Source organism: Bidens hawaiensis, unplaced genomic scaffold (genome assembly GCF_021521415.1).
Source record: "Bidens hawaiensis isolate Kalapana, Puna unplaced genomic scaffold, B.hawaiensis_p1.1 tig00026264_1, whole genome shotgun sequence".
NCBI lineage: Eukaryota > Viridiplantae > Streptophyta > Magnoliopsida > Asterales > Asteraceae > Bidens > Bidens hawaiensis.
In genome coordinates this window covers 97,592-114,047 of record NW_027494232.1, presented here as the reverse complement: position 1 = coordinate 114,047, position 16,456 = coordinate 97,592, and the positions used below count along the sequence as shown (strand labels likewise).

General features: G+C 37.9%; 2 protein-coding genes across 2 annotated transcripts; both read right to left on the bottom strand.

The window, feature by feature from the left end:
- Positions 1 to 54: 54 nt before the first annotated feature.
- LOC143573254 (ubiquitin carboxyl-terminal hydrolase 8-like) lies at positions 55 to 8,337 on the bottom strand. The gene is made up of 9 exons (XM_077058184.1): positions 8,090 to 8,337; positions 6,935 to 7,138; positions 2,211 to 2,337; positions 1,992 to 2,051; positions 1,322 to 1,411; positions 937 to 1,239; positions 710 to 850; positions 449 to 619; positions 55 to 369 (listed from the first exon to the last, which is right to left on the bottom strand). The coding sequence occupies exons 1-9, from the start codon at positions 8,335 to 8,337 to the stop codon at positions 55 to 57; spliced, it is 1,659 nt and encodes a 552-aa protein (XP_076914299.1).
- Positions 8,338 to 13,461: 5,124 nt separating this feature from the next.
- On the bottom strand, positions 13,462 to 16,297 carry LOC143573252 (germacrene A hydroxylase). The gene is made up of 3 exons (XM_077058181.1): positions 16,150 to 16,297; positions 14,293 to 15,008; positions 13,462 to 14,064 (listed from the first exon to the last, which is right to left on the bottom strand). Exons 1-3 carry the CDS (start codon positions 16,295 to 16,297, stop codon positions 13,462 to 13,464), a joined length of 1,467 nt encoding a protein of 488 aa, XP_076914296.1.
- Positions 16,298 to 16,456: the final 159 nt, after the last annotated feature.

The window sequence follows — 16,456 nt, the reverse complement described above, 5'->3', positions numbered from 1 at the left end:
GAATGCTATTTTGAAATATCTGCCAAAAAAAATATTATATTTAACATTTTGTAACTAAAAAAAACAAGGAATTAAAAAAAAAAAAAAAAAAAAAAGATTTATAGTACATACTTCAGCCACAAGCAAAGTTTCATCATCTCTTAAAGAACAAGCAATGCTTAAAGCTTGAAAAAGATCTGTATACTTCCCATGCTTTAGGACAGTGACAGTAACTGGAATTGGCAATGTTGACCCGTCAGTGGTCAACACGGTCAATGTCATGGTCCTCGTTGTTGATAAAGGCAAAGGCAGCGATAGATATAAAAACGGATCAAATGTAACAGAATGTTTCGTGCAAACGGGACATGTTAAAGTTGACCGATACTGCCCCTGTAACAAAAATAAAAAATAAAAATAAAAAATGACAAAAATTAAGTATTGATTATCGTAAAATAACTAGAGTGCTGACCTGGCACAGGTCAACTACAATGGAATCATTTCGAGCTAAATGGTTTCTCCAGTGTTCATCCGCCACTTCTTGGACTGGAACTCCATCAACGTCTTTTATTTCATTATACGGTTTGATTTTAACACGGTTCAAATCTTCATGAAGTCCATCTAGTAGAAACGCAAGAAATTCCTATATATAAATAAAGTAAATAACTTTATAATTATACCATATCAGTTAAACAATAATATTATTAATAATAATAATGTATTGGAGTCATACTTGAGAATCATGCTGATTATATCCACCAAACTGAGGAGCGAAACCAGCTAATATCGACTTAAATGCACGTGGACTCACTGAGTTGGTGCCAGGTGTCCATAGTTGCCTAAGCAAGTCTCCGAATGCTAATGCGAGCTTACCCTGGTTAAGATGAGCAAAAGGGTAATTTCGTAATCTTTATTTTCGAAAAACTAACGATTTTGATACAATATTTGCAAAATACATACATTCATGCCCAAAGGGTTTTCAAAGTTTAAATCTTTTCTGAAGTCGCCAAGAAAATAATCAAGAAGATATGGAGTATGCGCCAAGCATTGAACCGCACTGTTCATATAGCACGTGTTTCCAAAATTTGATAATCCGGTCAAACCGAGATTCTGAGGTTCATTGAAGCTGCTTGCAAGTATTGGTTCACTAAGCATGGCATACGGTTCGACTTTCTCGAAGTAACCATTCGCCTTCGGTTCTGTTTCCGAGTCTTCAATTTCCATAACATTATATAAACCATACACTTGTAACTCCAAAGGAGCCTGCGGTAACATACTAAAAGTTTAACAGACGGTTATACATATAACTATATTCGGTAAGTAATATACTATACTAAGTAACTACCTCTTCATTCGCTAGTTGAATATTATCAGGCGCCATTCCGCCTTTTAGAAAAAACTTTGCAATTTGCCCTGAAAAATCCCATATCTTCAACTGCAAAATATATAAAGTAGTTTATTAAAGTCCACAACTCACAAGATCATAACGAATAAATGAACGTAGGGGTGTGCAAGTAACCAAAAAAACCGATTTGAAACCGAAAAATCCAAATCGAAAAAACCGAACCGAAACAAAAACCAACGGTGAGGTTTGATGTTTTTGTAAAACCGAACTAATGGTTCGGTTTTGGTTTTAATAGAAAGCGAAAAAACCGAACCGAATTCCGAAATTTTTGTGTTTTTATTTTTAAATTAAGTAATTTATAAGAATTAATAAATATGTAACTCAAATATTTTTGTTCAAATGTATAATAGTCTATTATTTTACAATTAACAAAATTATTTATACCTAAATTAATTATTTTTTGCCAATTTTTTTTCGTCATAAAATTTTCAAGCTCGACGAAAACCGAAAAAACCGAAACCAAAACAAAAAACCGCAAAACCAAAACCAAAATAACCAAAACCGAACGGTTTCAAAAACTCCAAAAACCGAAGTTTTGGTTTTCGGTTTGGTTTTAGCCGAAAACCACACCACGCACACCCTTAAATGAACAAGGCCAAAAGACACTCACCAAGCAAGAGCTGACACCAAATATCTGGCAGCACTTATTAAAATCTCCAATCACGTTGTCCTGAATAAAACAGATTAAAAGTAAGGCAAATATTTAGAATACATGTTGGCTGACTGGACGTCTAAAAGTTATAACAAAACGTAGATAATAGCTACATAAACTTTTAACAAAATATATCAACATTATATCATAATTTAAAATAAAGAATTAGTTATATACCATTTCGTTAATCTTTACAGCCAACGAATTTGTCCCAGAAATTGAAAGTTTGACTTGTAAGGAAAACGAGTCCGCCTTATTATCTTCTTCGGCTACTAAGTTCTCAGCATTCTTCTTATCAAAATGCCTGCAAAATAGAGCACACAAAAAGATTTTTAGTCAAATAAACCACATTATATCATAATTTAATAGGTAGTAAATTGTCAATATTCTAACCAAAAATATTTTTTTGAATGTATAATGATTAATTAAAAGAGCACAAAAAAAGATTTTTAGTGAAATAAACGAATACTTAAGAGTTCAGGATCTCTGTATATTCAATAGCAATAAGGGTATGCAAAATCTAGCTAGTTATCCTCGTATAACACTCGGAAATTAAGTAATATACAGATACCTACAATTTAAAATGCCCTAAGTAGAGTAAAAGTGATTTAATATGCTTTACGAGTGTCGAAGCACGAAATGAATCTGACCTGATCCATGACGATGTTTCCACGGATTTCGAGATGAACGAACCACATCAGCATCTTCTCGTCCGGCTGCTGTGACCTGCAATAGCATTTTAAGGGTGTGGAGGTGACCGCTAAGATGATCTTGAAGATCTCTTGTTCACAAACACAAAAATATGGTGGTGGCTCTTACTGAGAAATGACCCACCTCTAATAAGGAGGTGGAGACCTGCTTATATAGGGAGTCTCATGGCCACCATCATGGTACCCTAATGGGCCTAGCCCAGTTAGGGTTACCTCCACAAAACCCCCTCAGCCCAATAACAATGTATTAGTCCATATAATAAAATAAGCCCAAACATAATAAATTTAGGGTTGTAAAACCGGGTTTAGTACCATACCCCTACAAGCCCCCCAAGTCCAGCGTTGCTCCTAAGCGCACAAGCGTTTAGGTGGAGTGCTGGACTTTATGAGGTGAGGCGGTTTTCCCCCTTTTCTCTGGCCTTGTCTCTATTGTCTTTAGAGTTTTGGGAGGTTTTCTTCATGATGGTGACGAGTTATAAGAATAATAAAGCTTGCGCGTGAGGCGGCTTACAAGCTGAGAATGATAAAGTCTGCGCGCGAGAGGCGTCTTACGAGCTGAGGATGATAATTGAGCTGGCGCGTGAGGCGGCTTACGAGCTACGAGAATAACAAAGCTTGCGCGCGAGAGGCGTCTTATGAGCTTTGAGAATAATAATTGAGCTGGCGCGTGAGGCGGCTTTCGAGCTGTGAGTAATAAAACTTGCGCGCGAGAGGCGTCTTATGAGCTATGAGAATAATAAAGCCTGCGCGCGAGAGGCGTCTTATGAGCTTTGAGAATAATAATTAAGCTGGCGCGCGGGGCGACTTACAAGCTGAGAATAATGAAGCCTGCGCGCGAGGGGCGTCTTATGAGCTTTGAGAATAATAATTAAGCTGGCGCGCGGGGCGGCTTACAAGCTGAGAATAATGAAGCCTGCGCGCGAGGGGCGTCTTACGAGCTGTAGCATAGTAAAGCCTGCGCGTGAGGGGTCTTACGAGCCAAGAATAATAATGCCTGCGCGTAAGGCGACTTACGGGCTAAGAATAATAAAGCCTGCGCGCGAGACGGCTTACGAGCTATAATAATAATAACAGCTTGCGAGCGAGAGGCGTCTTATGAGCTTTGAGAATATAAAAGCCTGCGCGTGAGGCGTCTTACGAGCTAAGAATAATAAAGCCTGCGCGCGAGAGGCGTCTTACGAGCTGAGAATAATGAAGCCTGCGCGCGAGAGGCGTCTTATGAGCTTTGAGAATATAAAAGCCTGCGTGCGAGAGGCGTCTTACGAGCTAAGAATAATAAAGCCTGCGCGCGAGAGGCGTCTTACGAGCTGAGAATAGTGAAGCCTGCGCGCGAGAGGCGTCTTATGAGCTTTGAGAATATAAAAGCCTGCGCGCGAGAGGCGTCTTATGAGCTTTGAGAATATAAAAGCCTGCGCGTGAGGTGTCTTACGAGCTAAGAATAATAAAGCCTGCGCGCGAGGGGCGACTTACGAGCTGAGAATAATAAAGCCTGCGCGCGAGGGGCGACTTACGAGCTGTAGCATAATAACAGCTTGCGCGCAAGGCGTCTTATGAGCTGTGTGAATATAAGAGCTTGCGCGTGAGGCGTCTTACGAGCTATAAGAATAATGACAGCTTGCGCGCGAGGCGTCTTATGAGCTGTGTGAATAATAAAGCTTGCGCGTGAGGCGTCTTACGAGCTATAATAATAGAGCTTGCGCGCGAGGCGTCTTACGAGCTAAAAGAATAGTAAAAGCTTGCGCGCGAGGCGTCCTATGAGCTGTAATAATAGTGGAGCTTGCGCGTGAGGCGGCTTACGAGCTACTTTATGTCTCGCGCCACGTGTAGATGTTGCATGCGCGTGCGCGTAGACTTTGGTTTTGTGTTGTGCGCCACGCGCAGATGTTGCATGCGCGTGCGTGTAGACTGTGATATGTGTGAGCATGTGATGCGTAAGCATGTGTAACATGCGTGCGCATATGTGATGCGTGAGCGTATGGTATGAGGATTCCCAACCCTTAAGTTTGGCGCGTAGCCATATGGGATACTATGAGGATTCCCAACCTTGGCGCGTAGCCATATGGGATATTATGAGGATTCCCAACCTTGGCGCGTAGCCATATGGGATATTATGAGGATTCCCAACCTTGAAGTGTGGCGTGTAGCCACATGGGATATTATGAGGATTCCCAACCTTTAGGAGTGGCGCGAAGCCATATGGGATATTATGAGGATTCCCAACCTTTAGGAGTGGCGCGAAGCCATATGGGATGTTATGAGGATTCCCAACCTTTAAGAGTGGCGCGAAGCCATATGGGATATTATGAGGATTCCCAACCTTTGGGAGTGGCGCGAAGCCATATGGGATATTATGAGGATTCCCAACCTTTAGGAGTGGCGCGAAGCCATATGGGATATTATGAGGATTCCCAACCTTTAAGAGTGGCGCGAAGCCATATGGGATATTATGAGGATTCCCAATGGCGCGCAACCATATGAGTACAATCATGCTCGCGCGCAGATGTGATGCGCGAGCATACATGATGCGTGAGCAACTTATGCATGAGCATACGTGAAGCCCAATAAAATGCGTGATGCGTGAAGCCCAATAAAATGCGTGAGCGCGTATACGAGAGTAATCGCCGGGAGCGCGCATGCGACCCGCTGTGGCGTAGAGTAATCGCCTGGGCGCGCGCGATCCCAAGATTTTGAATATCCATATCAGGTAGGTTTTATGTAAAACCAACAGATCTAATAGGGTTTATAGATCTATGAGTATGAAGTGTGGCTGTTGCTCAAACGGACCCAGATCTGAGAAAACCATAACTAGAGTTTATGATTTCCAGATCTAAGGGTTTTCCCCAAAAGTTCGGTGGTATCTCTTCTTGTGTATTTCCAGATCTGGAAATATTCTTAGATCTACGGGCTTTTGGATTTCCATAGAACATATCTGAAAGAAGAGACCATAAACCTGAGATATTGATGAACAGACCGGAGGGCCGAGAAGAGAGGCAAGTGTGGTTCATTGCCGTCCCACGGATGGCGCCAATGTCGAAGCACGAAATGAATCTGACCTGATCCATGACGATGTTTCCACGGATTTCGAGATGAACGAACCACATCAGCATCTTCTCGTCCGGCTGCTGTGACCTGCAATAGCATTTTGGGGGTGTGGAGGTGACCGCTAAGATGATCTTGAAGATCTCTTGTTCACAGACACAAAAATATGGTGGTGGCTCTTACTGAGAAATGACCCACCTCTAATAAGGAGGTGGAGACCTGCTTATATAGGGAGTCTCATGGCCACCATCATGGTACCCTAATGGGCCTAGCCCAGTTAGGGTTACCTCCACAAAACCCCCTCAGCCCAATAACAATGTATTAGTCCATATAATAAAATAAGCCCAAACATAATAAATTTAGGGTTGTAAAACCGGGTTTAGTACCATACCCCTACAACGAGCAAACAAACTAGTTATTACTCTATAAAAACCCTAGTGTCGGAAGAACTTTGCATTTTGTCGATTCTACTTAAACGCTTCCAAATGATATAAAATATTATTTAAAAAAAAAAGCTTGTTTTTGAAAGATGGATTTACCCTAATTCCAAAAGAAGCATTTTTTATTTTCCAACGAAAAGTATCCGATAAAAATTCCGTTCAATTACCATGTGCAGCAAATCTAAATGGAAATTAGTAGCTATCTGCTGATACTAATGTAAGAACCAGTCATATTAAAACTTAATAAATCAATGCATACAGATAAACCCTAGAAAGCCATCGATTTAATACAAATTCGCATCCGACAACAGCTTAAAATTTATGTAAGAACCACATTCATATCAAATCTTAATAAATAACGCACACGGATAAACCCTAGAACCATTAATTTAATACAGATTCGCATCAAACAACAGCTTAGATAATGCAAGAACCACATTGATATCAAAACTTAATAAATCTACGCCGAACCAGTAAATCAAAGAACCATTACTTTAATTCAAATTCACTATAAAAAAGTAGCATAAATTCAATAAAAACCACATTATATCAGAATTTAATAAATCAATGCACACAGTTAAACTAGAATCACATATTTAACTCGAATTTACTATCAAAAAACAGGTTAAATTCTGTATAGACCATAATAATATCAAAATTTAATAAACCAATGCATACAACCACAATCATATCAAAACTTCAAAAATTATACCATTTAAGCGTCCGGTAGAACATCCATTCCGAAATCAACGCGTACTCCCTCCCTGAACCCCACTGCTGTTCATCACCACCACTTGCACTTCTCACCATATTCAAGACAATCTCCGATTCAAGCACATCACTGAATCGCGAACCCGAAGCGTACAACACACCGTCCACATCCTTAAACAATGCCTCTCTCGTCTCATTCCACCACCTGCAAATGCACCAAAACCACCAATGCAGAGTAGCATTCAGTACCAGGTCAGGTCGGATCGGGTGGGTTTTGGGTCAATGGTCAAAACGGGTCGGTTTAAGAAAGGGTCATTATAATTCGGGTCGATTCAAAAGGGGGTATTTTTTATTAGGGTTGATTCAAAAAGGGGTGATTCGATTCGGGTCGGGTGGGTTTTGGGTCACGGGGCAAAACTGGTTCGGGTCAAAACGGGTCGATTCTAAAAAGAGACATTTTGATTCGGGTCGATTCAAAAGGGGGTATTTTTTATTCGGGTCGATTGAAAAAGGGGTGATTCGATTCGGGTCGGGTGGGTTTTGGGTCACGGGGAAAAACGGGTTCGGGTCGAAACGGGTCGATTCAAAAAAGAGTCATTTTGATTCGGGTCGATTCAAAAGCGGATATTCTTGACTCGGGTCGTTTCAAAAAAAGGGGAAATTTGATTCGGATCGGATCGGATGGGTTTTGGGTCACATGTCAAAACGAGTTCGGGCCCAAACGGGTCGATTCTAAAAAGAGTCATTTTGATTCGGGTCAATTCAAAAAAAAGGTATTTTTAATTCGGGTCGAGTGGGTTTTGTGTCACGGGTCAAAACAGATTCAGGTCGAATAAAAAAAGAGTCATTTTGATTCGGGTCAACTCAAAAAAAAGGTATTTTTGATTCGGGTCGAGTCGGGTCAGGGTGGAGGGTGGATTTTGACGTTTTGTGTCAAAAGTCAAAACAGATTCGGGTCCAAACGGGTCAATTCAAAAAAAGTGTCATTTTAATTCGGGTTGATTCAAAAAAGGGCATTGGCATTTTCGGGTTTCGGGTCAAAACGGGTCGTTTTAAATAAAAAAACAACCCTTTTCCCTTTTTCCCAAATTCTTTAAATTATAAACAAATCAATAACAAACAAATTAATTAACAATAAACTAATTATTAGTATTACCTGTGATCAACAAGATACAGCTTCTCTTGATCAAGGTCCGATAAGCTTCTGAACAGCCTGCCGGTGCGGTTGCCGGAATACTCGCCGTTGGCGGAGGAAGAGTTAACGTTAACGTTAAAGTTGAAGTAAGAATTCATAGGGAGAAAATGTAGGGTTTTGGATAATATTATTATAAATTTAAGAGAGAGAAAGTGAAAGTGGGTGATGAGTGAGAGTGCCAAGAATTGTATTAGTAAGCGATGGATCATCAATCAAGCAACAAGTTTTGTTTCAGTCTTTTGTGTTTGTGTTTCTTCTTCCTTTTATATATAACATACATATATATTATTATTATTATTATTATTATTATTATTATTATTATTATTATTATTATTATTATGAATGAAGATCATTAAATTCATTATTATGTTATTATTATTATTATTTGTTATTTGATTTTGACTAGGATAGATTTATGTGAGTGTTGGTGAAACTTACACTTTACTACCTTTGAAATTGTATTTTTTTACTATTTTATTATGAGAGTTTTGAATTTTAAGGATGTGTTAATAGGTGTGGGTTTACGTTGTTATGGTGTATAATTTTGTTGGATTGAAGTATAACTAGAGGTGCATAAACCGGTTTAAAACATAAAACCGGTTTGGGTTGGTCAATAAAAGTCAAACACGGTTTATGATCGGTTTCGGTTCGGGCTGAAACCGGTTTCATGAACAGTGACGATCAGTTTCGGTTCGGTTTTTGATCGGTTTCGATTCTAGTTTTGCCAAGGTTTTTGCCCGGTTTTGACCGGTTTCGGTTCGCTTAACCGGTTTGGAACCGGTTTTGATGGAGAAAATAACAAACCGGTTTCTACATAATCGGTTTCAAACTGGTTCGGTTTCAGGTCGGTTAATCGGTTTATTTGCCCACCTCTAAGTATAAGGTTGTGTGTTTCGAGTTAGGTGTTTATAGTATGAAAGAATTATTATTATTATTATTATTATTATTATTTGTTTTTGACTAAGATAGATATGAGTGTTGTTGGATTGAAGTACAGAGTCGTGTGTTTCGAGTTAGGTGTTTATAGTAAGAAAGAGTAATAAACGAAGTACGTGGTTTCGAGTTAGGTATGATTTAACTTTTAACTATTGTAACGTAGCAACGTACTAACGCGAGATTTTTTTTCCCTTGTTGATAGATTGTAGGTTTAAGATTTTAATTCGTTATTTATTTTTGACTAAGATAGATATGGGTGTCGGTGGAAACTTTACACTTTACTACCTTTAAAATTATATTTTGTTATGAGAGTTTTAAATTTTAATGATTTGTTAAAGGTGTGGTTTATGGTATTATGGTGTTTAATTTTGTTGGATTGAGGTATAGGGTCGTGTGTTACAAGTTAGTTGTTTATAAGAGGAAAGAATAATAAATGAAGTACGTGGGTTTCAAGATGGGTATGATTTAGCTTTTAACTATCGTTACGTGAGATTTTTTTTTTGTTGTGGATAGGTTGTAGGTTTAGGATTTGGAAATCTTTGACGGGATGGATACATCAATTCGTTAAATACGATACATGTTGACCTAGATTGTGTCGGATTATGTTTTTATTAACTCAAATTAGCTTATATTTCCCGTGCTAGTGTGGGGATGCCTCTTTTCTTTTGTGTCTATCGAAGAAACGTCGATTATGTAATGTTGATTGAGGTGATACGATCAAGGCATTCCAAGCGATGTGCGTTTACTTATTCGTAAGCAAAATAGTAATATGTTTAAGGTTGGAGATTAAGAGTGTGTGTATCTTCATGTTGTAAGTATAAGTTAAAAAAAATGTTTAACCATAATAGATATAAATATGTTATAGAAGTCATCATATTACACAAAGTTATCTTCTATTTTAAGGCATCATGTGTCTCTTACTCTCTTTAATAAGTAACTAGTGTATGTATATATAAATTACGTATACTACGACTAAAAGATTTTGTAACTAAATACGTTAGTTAAAATTTATATATCTAACGATGCGCCAGTGCTGAATACTATGATATTCAAACGAGCATACAATCTACGGACGCAGTCTCCAAAAGCATCAACATGTATTCAACGTGTTTTGTCATCATTCCTATAATTAGCGTCGTTGTATAATTCTTTGCTCTAAGAAGCTATGGTTCTGAGAATGATGTCTTAGAGTGGTTAAATGGGTTGTGTGTAACGCTAGGGGTTTACCCAACAACATATGATAACACTAGGTGATTGTCGCGATTGTAGCGAAGCATAGACGACAATGTACACATAGACACAATATTGTATGCTAGGATTTTGGCAAATAGTTGTGTAAACGAGTCGATTCAAACCTCGACTAAGCTTGGGCTCAACTTAACTAAGTTAAGACCATCCATCTTTTTACCATCATTGTGTTTATACATATATTTAATATGAAATTTTAAAGAACATCCACCTCATGAACAAAAGTGTTGCACATGAGAACAATCAGGATGAAAAGTGAAATAAAATACACTTATGAACCAAAACCGTAATATAACTATTTCATAGGGACTATCCATGTAATTCTATATTGTAATGATATATTATTTTATATCATATCATATCATATCGTATCATATCGAATCGTATTGCATCATATGAGATCATATCAAACCGCATCATATCGTATCTCATCATATCTAATCATATCATATCATCCCGAATCATATCGTATCCTATCATATCACATTATATCATCCATGTCTATCTATATTTTTAATAAAAAACTATCATTTTTTGCTGATACGTCGTTCCATGTTTATCCCTAACAAATTATTTACTTAGTAATTCAAATTTTTTAAAATATGGTAATTTATTAATACTATTTATTTATCAAGTTATCAATCTTTAAATATTTAGTTAAAATAAATGTTTTCATAATAAAAAATAGCACACTTATCTTATGCAAATACCTCTTAAATCTTAAACATTTTTCCATATTTGTTATGTTAATACTCTCTCTCTCTCTCTCTCCCTCTCTCTCTTTCTCTCTCTCTCATTATCTCTTTAATCTTAAACATTTTTCCATATTTGTTATGTTAATACTCTCTCTCTCACTATCTATTTAATCTTGAACAATTTTCCATATTTGTTGTGTTAATACTCTCTCTCTCTCTCATCTTTAACATTTTTCTATATTTGTTATGTTAATACTCTCTCTCTCTCTCTCTCTCTCTCTCTCTCTCTCTCTCTTCAATTCTCCCCGCAACAAATATCTCCCATTCCACCACAAACCCTACTAGCGATATGATGTTTTCTTCACCACAAAACCCGTGACCCTTCGCCCCTATTTGACCGTTGCAAATGGTCTTTTTATGCTATGGTGAAACTCAAGCTTTAAACGAGCTTATAAAGCCAAGATTTAACCAAATAGTTATTTAAATATATATATATATATATATATAGTTGTCAAAAGTCATATCTCTTTTTAATATCATAGAAACATCCAAACGATTTACAATGAAGTGGCAGGTAAGCGGGCAACAAGCTGCGCCGTAACCCCCTTTTGGATAGCGAACCCAATTCTACTATTTAACAAATATTTAATAAATAAGTGTGATTAAAGCACTATTTACCAATTGAATGTGGTTTCAGTTATCATGTTTTTCCATTTAACTTTTTCATTTTTTATCCAACTTAATTATTGTACTTTATTTCTTAATTAACTAATTATTTGGACCGCTTGACTCGAAAATTGCTACGCTAGAGGTGTACAAACCGGATATTTTCAATAACCGGAATCTGGGACCGGGTTTTCGGGTAGGGTCGGGTTTTGACCTAGTAAAGGTGGAATCGGTTCTAGCGGGTCCGGTTCAGGTCCGATTCCTGGTACAGGTCCTAGAAGAAACCCAAGACCGGGTCAAACTCACAAGTCAGATACCGGTAGGAACTGGTTCCGGGTCAGGTCCGAAACCGAGTATTTTGTGCACCTCTAGGTAGGCATGTTCAAAACGGTTTGGGACTAGGAACCGGAACCGGTTCCTAACCGGTTCCTATATTCAAAACCCCCTTTTAAACCGGTTCCAGGCTCGAACCGGTTAGGGAACCGAACCAGTTCTCCCACCCTCGGACCCCTAACCTATCTAACCGGTTCCTAACCCGGTTCCTGTACCGTAACCGGTCAAAAAACTGCTATTTTTGACCCCAACGGCCGAAAAACGGTTATGAACCGGTTCCGGTTCGGTTCCGGTTCCGGTTCGGTTCCGGTTCCTACCCGCCCCCACTCAGAAATGCAAGAACCGGTCACGGATCATCGGGTTGAATCAGATAGGGTCCGGTTCCTACAAAAAACGGGTAGGAACCGGTTCGGGTCCACCGGTTCGGTTCCAAGAACCGGTTTCGTTGAACATCCCTACCTCTAGGCTACGCTAGAAATGGGTGAAGCGTTATGGATCACTTTGGGCTTTAAAATCAACTTTAATGATGAAGACTGGGCTTACACCGTGTGCAGTTTAAGTTTTGGGCTATAAAATCAATTTCTAGTTTTCTACTAGACTATTTCATTATACAATTTCTTGGAGTTTGTTATATTACAAAATGACATAATTTTGATTTCAATTATGAATGAAGGTTAATATAAAAAACCGAGAAGTAAATAAACAGTTAAAGATAAAAGAAGATAATGATTATAAAAATAACTTGTAAATTAAATAGTTAATTTATTGCTAGCAAAAGAGTTAAGTGATAAACCAGCGGGGCTTGCCCCAATGGCCATGAACATGATGGATGACCCGGATGTCCCGGGTTCGAATCCTGATTCAGACCGGATTTTACCAGAGCATTAAAGCCTGTCGTGCCTTCGGGCGAGGTGAGCCAACTGGATTTTACCGGGAACGTCAAGCCAAACTCAGATGCCAACGTGGATCCCGATCATGTCAACATAGTTGGCCTGAGTGGGATGGTGGGGCCCGACGTGTTCACGCAGTGAGATAACTTAAATGTGAAAGTCACCGTTCGAAAAAAAAAGAAGAGTTAAAGAGATAAGTTATATTAATTTATTATGTATTTGAGTATTGTTAGAAATAGAGTTGGAGTAGTAAATAAGTTAAGTTTAATATAAATAGAGGTAGATGTTTATTGTATTTTATATGTTTTTCATTTGTAATTATATGAGTTATTCAAATATCTTGTGTTTTGTGTTAGATTTTTGGGCCTTAATCCAATAGTTACTTTTAAGTCTTCAATACATGATAAGACAACTCACAAGAAAATTTAAATATTTGTTGCAACTCACAATTTTTAAATATTTGTTAAAACTTACAACATTGCAACAATCAAGCACATAACACAAATTAGTGACCTTACAAGTCAATTCACATTAACCACATGTATTATTATTATTATTATTATTTTTAAAAAGTTGGTACAAGTATCAACTCAGTCTTCCTTTGAACCGTGGCTCCAAAGCTCTCGGTCATGTCTAGTTGGTCATTGCTAGCACCTTTGGGTAGTTTCCAGTTAAAGTGATAAAGCATATTCGCCAACGGGAGTTGTACGTTGGCTAAACCGAGTACAGATCCCGGACACATCCTCCTCCCAGCCCCAAACGGAAGATACTCATAATCCGCACCCACAATGTTTGTGTTACTTTTTTCAAACCTCTCAGGGACAAAACTGTCTGCATCTTTCCAGTATTCAGGATCTCGGTTTATTGCAAAAACATTGATAATAAGTTTGGTCTTGTTTGCTATGTCGTATCCGGCTAAATTCACTCGTTGTCGACACTCTCTTGGCAAAACCAACGGTAGTGGAGGGTGCAACCGTAGTGTTTCTCGGATCACATGGTTTAAGTAGCTTAGGTCTTGAATATCGTCTTCTTTTATTCTCTCTTTGCCTTCTAGTGCTTTCCTTAGTTCCACTTGTACCTTCTCCATCGCTCTCGGGCACCTTATTAGCTCGGAAATCGCCCATTCAACGGTGGCAGAGGAAGTGTCGGTGCCCGCCCCGAACATGTCCTAAATTATTCATTAACCTTAACTATGATTGCGGAAACACATGTAATGTAATTATGCTGATTTTGAATGTTTTGGCATATTATTATTATTATTATTATTATTATTATTAATATTATTATTGCTATCAAATATGTTTTTTAGTTATTCAATACATAGAAAATATTATTTAATATTCATCAGTACTGTTTTTCAGTTCTTTTGAATTCTTAAAAAAACACGGATGCTTACCAAAATGACGGCTTTAATGTTATCGATTGTTAAAGGGAACTCCTCACTATCTTTGAGCCTTAGCAACACATCAAGCAATGTCTCGTTCGATTTCCCAACGTTATTAGCATGTTCGGAAATAAGGTTGTTAATTAAGCTACTAAGCTTGTTGTGAATACTCGTTAACCTCACTCTTTTACCCGAAAGATGATGTAGAAACTTTTTGGAAGGAAATATATCCGCCACATCAAACCCGCCCGTTTCTCTCAAGATCTCTTTCACAATCTCCGTAAACTCCTTTTGGTCCTTGATTCCTCTACCAAAAGCCGCTCTACTCATAACCGTTGCGATCACTTTAAATATTCCCTCGGTAAGATTAAACATTGTTCCCGACCCCGAATCTTTGATCTCTTGAACTAAATTCCAACATTCCTCTTCACGAAGCGATTGAAACGACTTCACTTTTTTTACACTTAGAAGCTCCAAAGTGCAAAGCTTGCGTAGTTGTCTCCAATATTCGCCATAGGGCGCGAGAACAATGTCCGTGTTGTGGTATGCGATAATCTCACCGGTTAATGTCTCGGGCCGGTTCGCGAAGGGGATGTCGTAAGTGGTTAATATCTCTTTAGCCCATTTCGGAGATGACACTACTATTGCCGAGACCTCACCGAGTTGTAGATGCATCAATGATCCATATTTTCGGGCTAACTCCATAATCCCACGATGTGGCATGGTGCCTATGCAATAGAAAAAAATATATTGTTTAACGGTATATTGGTTTTTTTAATTCAAACTATTATTTTTTGATTGTTGCGGTCTCAACTAACAAATTGTTAGATTAAGAGTTCACTTTTTATCATATTTGCTTTCAGCGGTTCGCGACTAACAAAATGCTAACGTTGTTAGTTGTAGGTTGTCGGAAAAACGCTTTTGGTCGGAAAAGCCACATTTTTGTCGGGAAACTCAACCTGATCACAACAACCATCAAGTGACTCACCACCAACCAATCACCACTTGAGCACCACCAATCGATTCCGACGACGGTTCTCGGGTTTTGGCGATCTCAAGAATTAGGGTTTTATTAGAAAGAGGTTTCTATATTCCAATCTAAGGTTACAGAGATGTTTGGGATAAAAATGTTGACTTTTCCGGTAAAAAACGTTTTTTTCCGGCGATCTACAACTAACGGCGTTATCATTTTGTTAGCCGCGGACTGTTGAGAACAAATATGATAAAAGATGGGATCGTTATCAGTCAATTCGTTAGTTAGAACCGACAACGACCACATCATTGTCATGTTGATGTCACATCATCACATTGCTAACTCACTCACTCATCCTTTTTATTTATTTACTTATTTATTTATTTATTTATTTATTATACAATTAATATATATTATTTTAAAACAAATTACAAACTAAATAAAAATAAAATATAATTAAAAGATTAATATTAATTATTATTTTTAGAATTGACATAATATAAAAAAAACCTAAAAGCCGTATTTTTTGTATCTTTTTTCAACAGTATGATCATTTCATGTTTCTTTTTACCCATTGTGATTATTGCAGTGGGTAACTATTGCACCCAACCAAAGTATTTCAAAAACAAAGTCTCTTTAGAGTTGATTCAACTCAATTAGACATATGATTGCAATCTATAGACATAGCTTGAACCCACTTGTATTTTTTTATTGAACGGCGAATTTCTGTTATTTGTGAAACTTAAAAGCTGAACACAAGAGACAAGACCTTCCAACTTTTGTGTTTTAAAGGCTCGGATACGCTTGTGCAAGGAGAAATTTTCTAGATGTACAATATTTTCTGAAAACCACCTGATTCTAAATAAATATTAAACACAAGAATATAACTAACGTACCGACTAAGTGATGCATGTGACCGATGATGGGGAGCCGCCATGGCTCAGGAAGGCGGTTTTTGGCGGTGACACCGGGACGAGTGGCGAGGTTGTAAAGAAAGAAGACAATGGTGATTAGTGCAATGGAAGTAGTGAGGTAGGCTTCCATTTTTGATGGTTTGCATGGTAGAAATTATTGTTATTAAGCTTGTTTATATAGTTGTCCCCAAATGAATTGGGAACTAGCCAGTGTTGACTAATTAAGTACTTGTCCAGTATATAATTAAATTTTATAATAAGTTGTGATCTAGCTTTTTTGTTGAGCAGT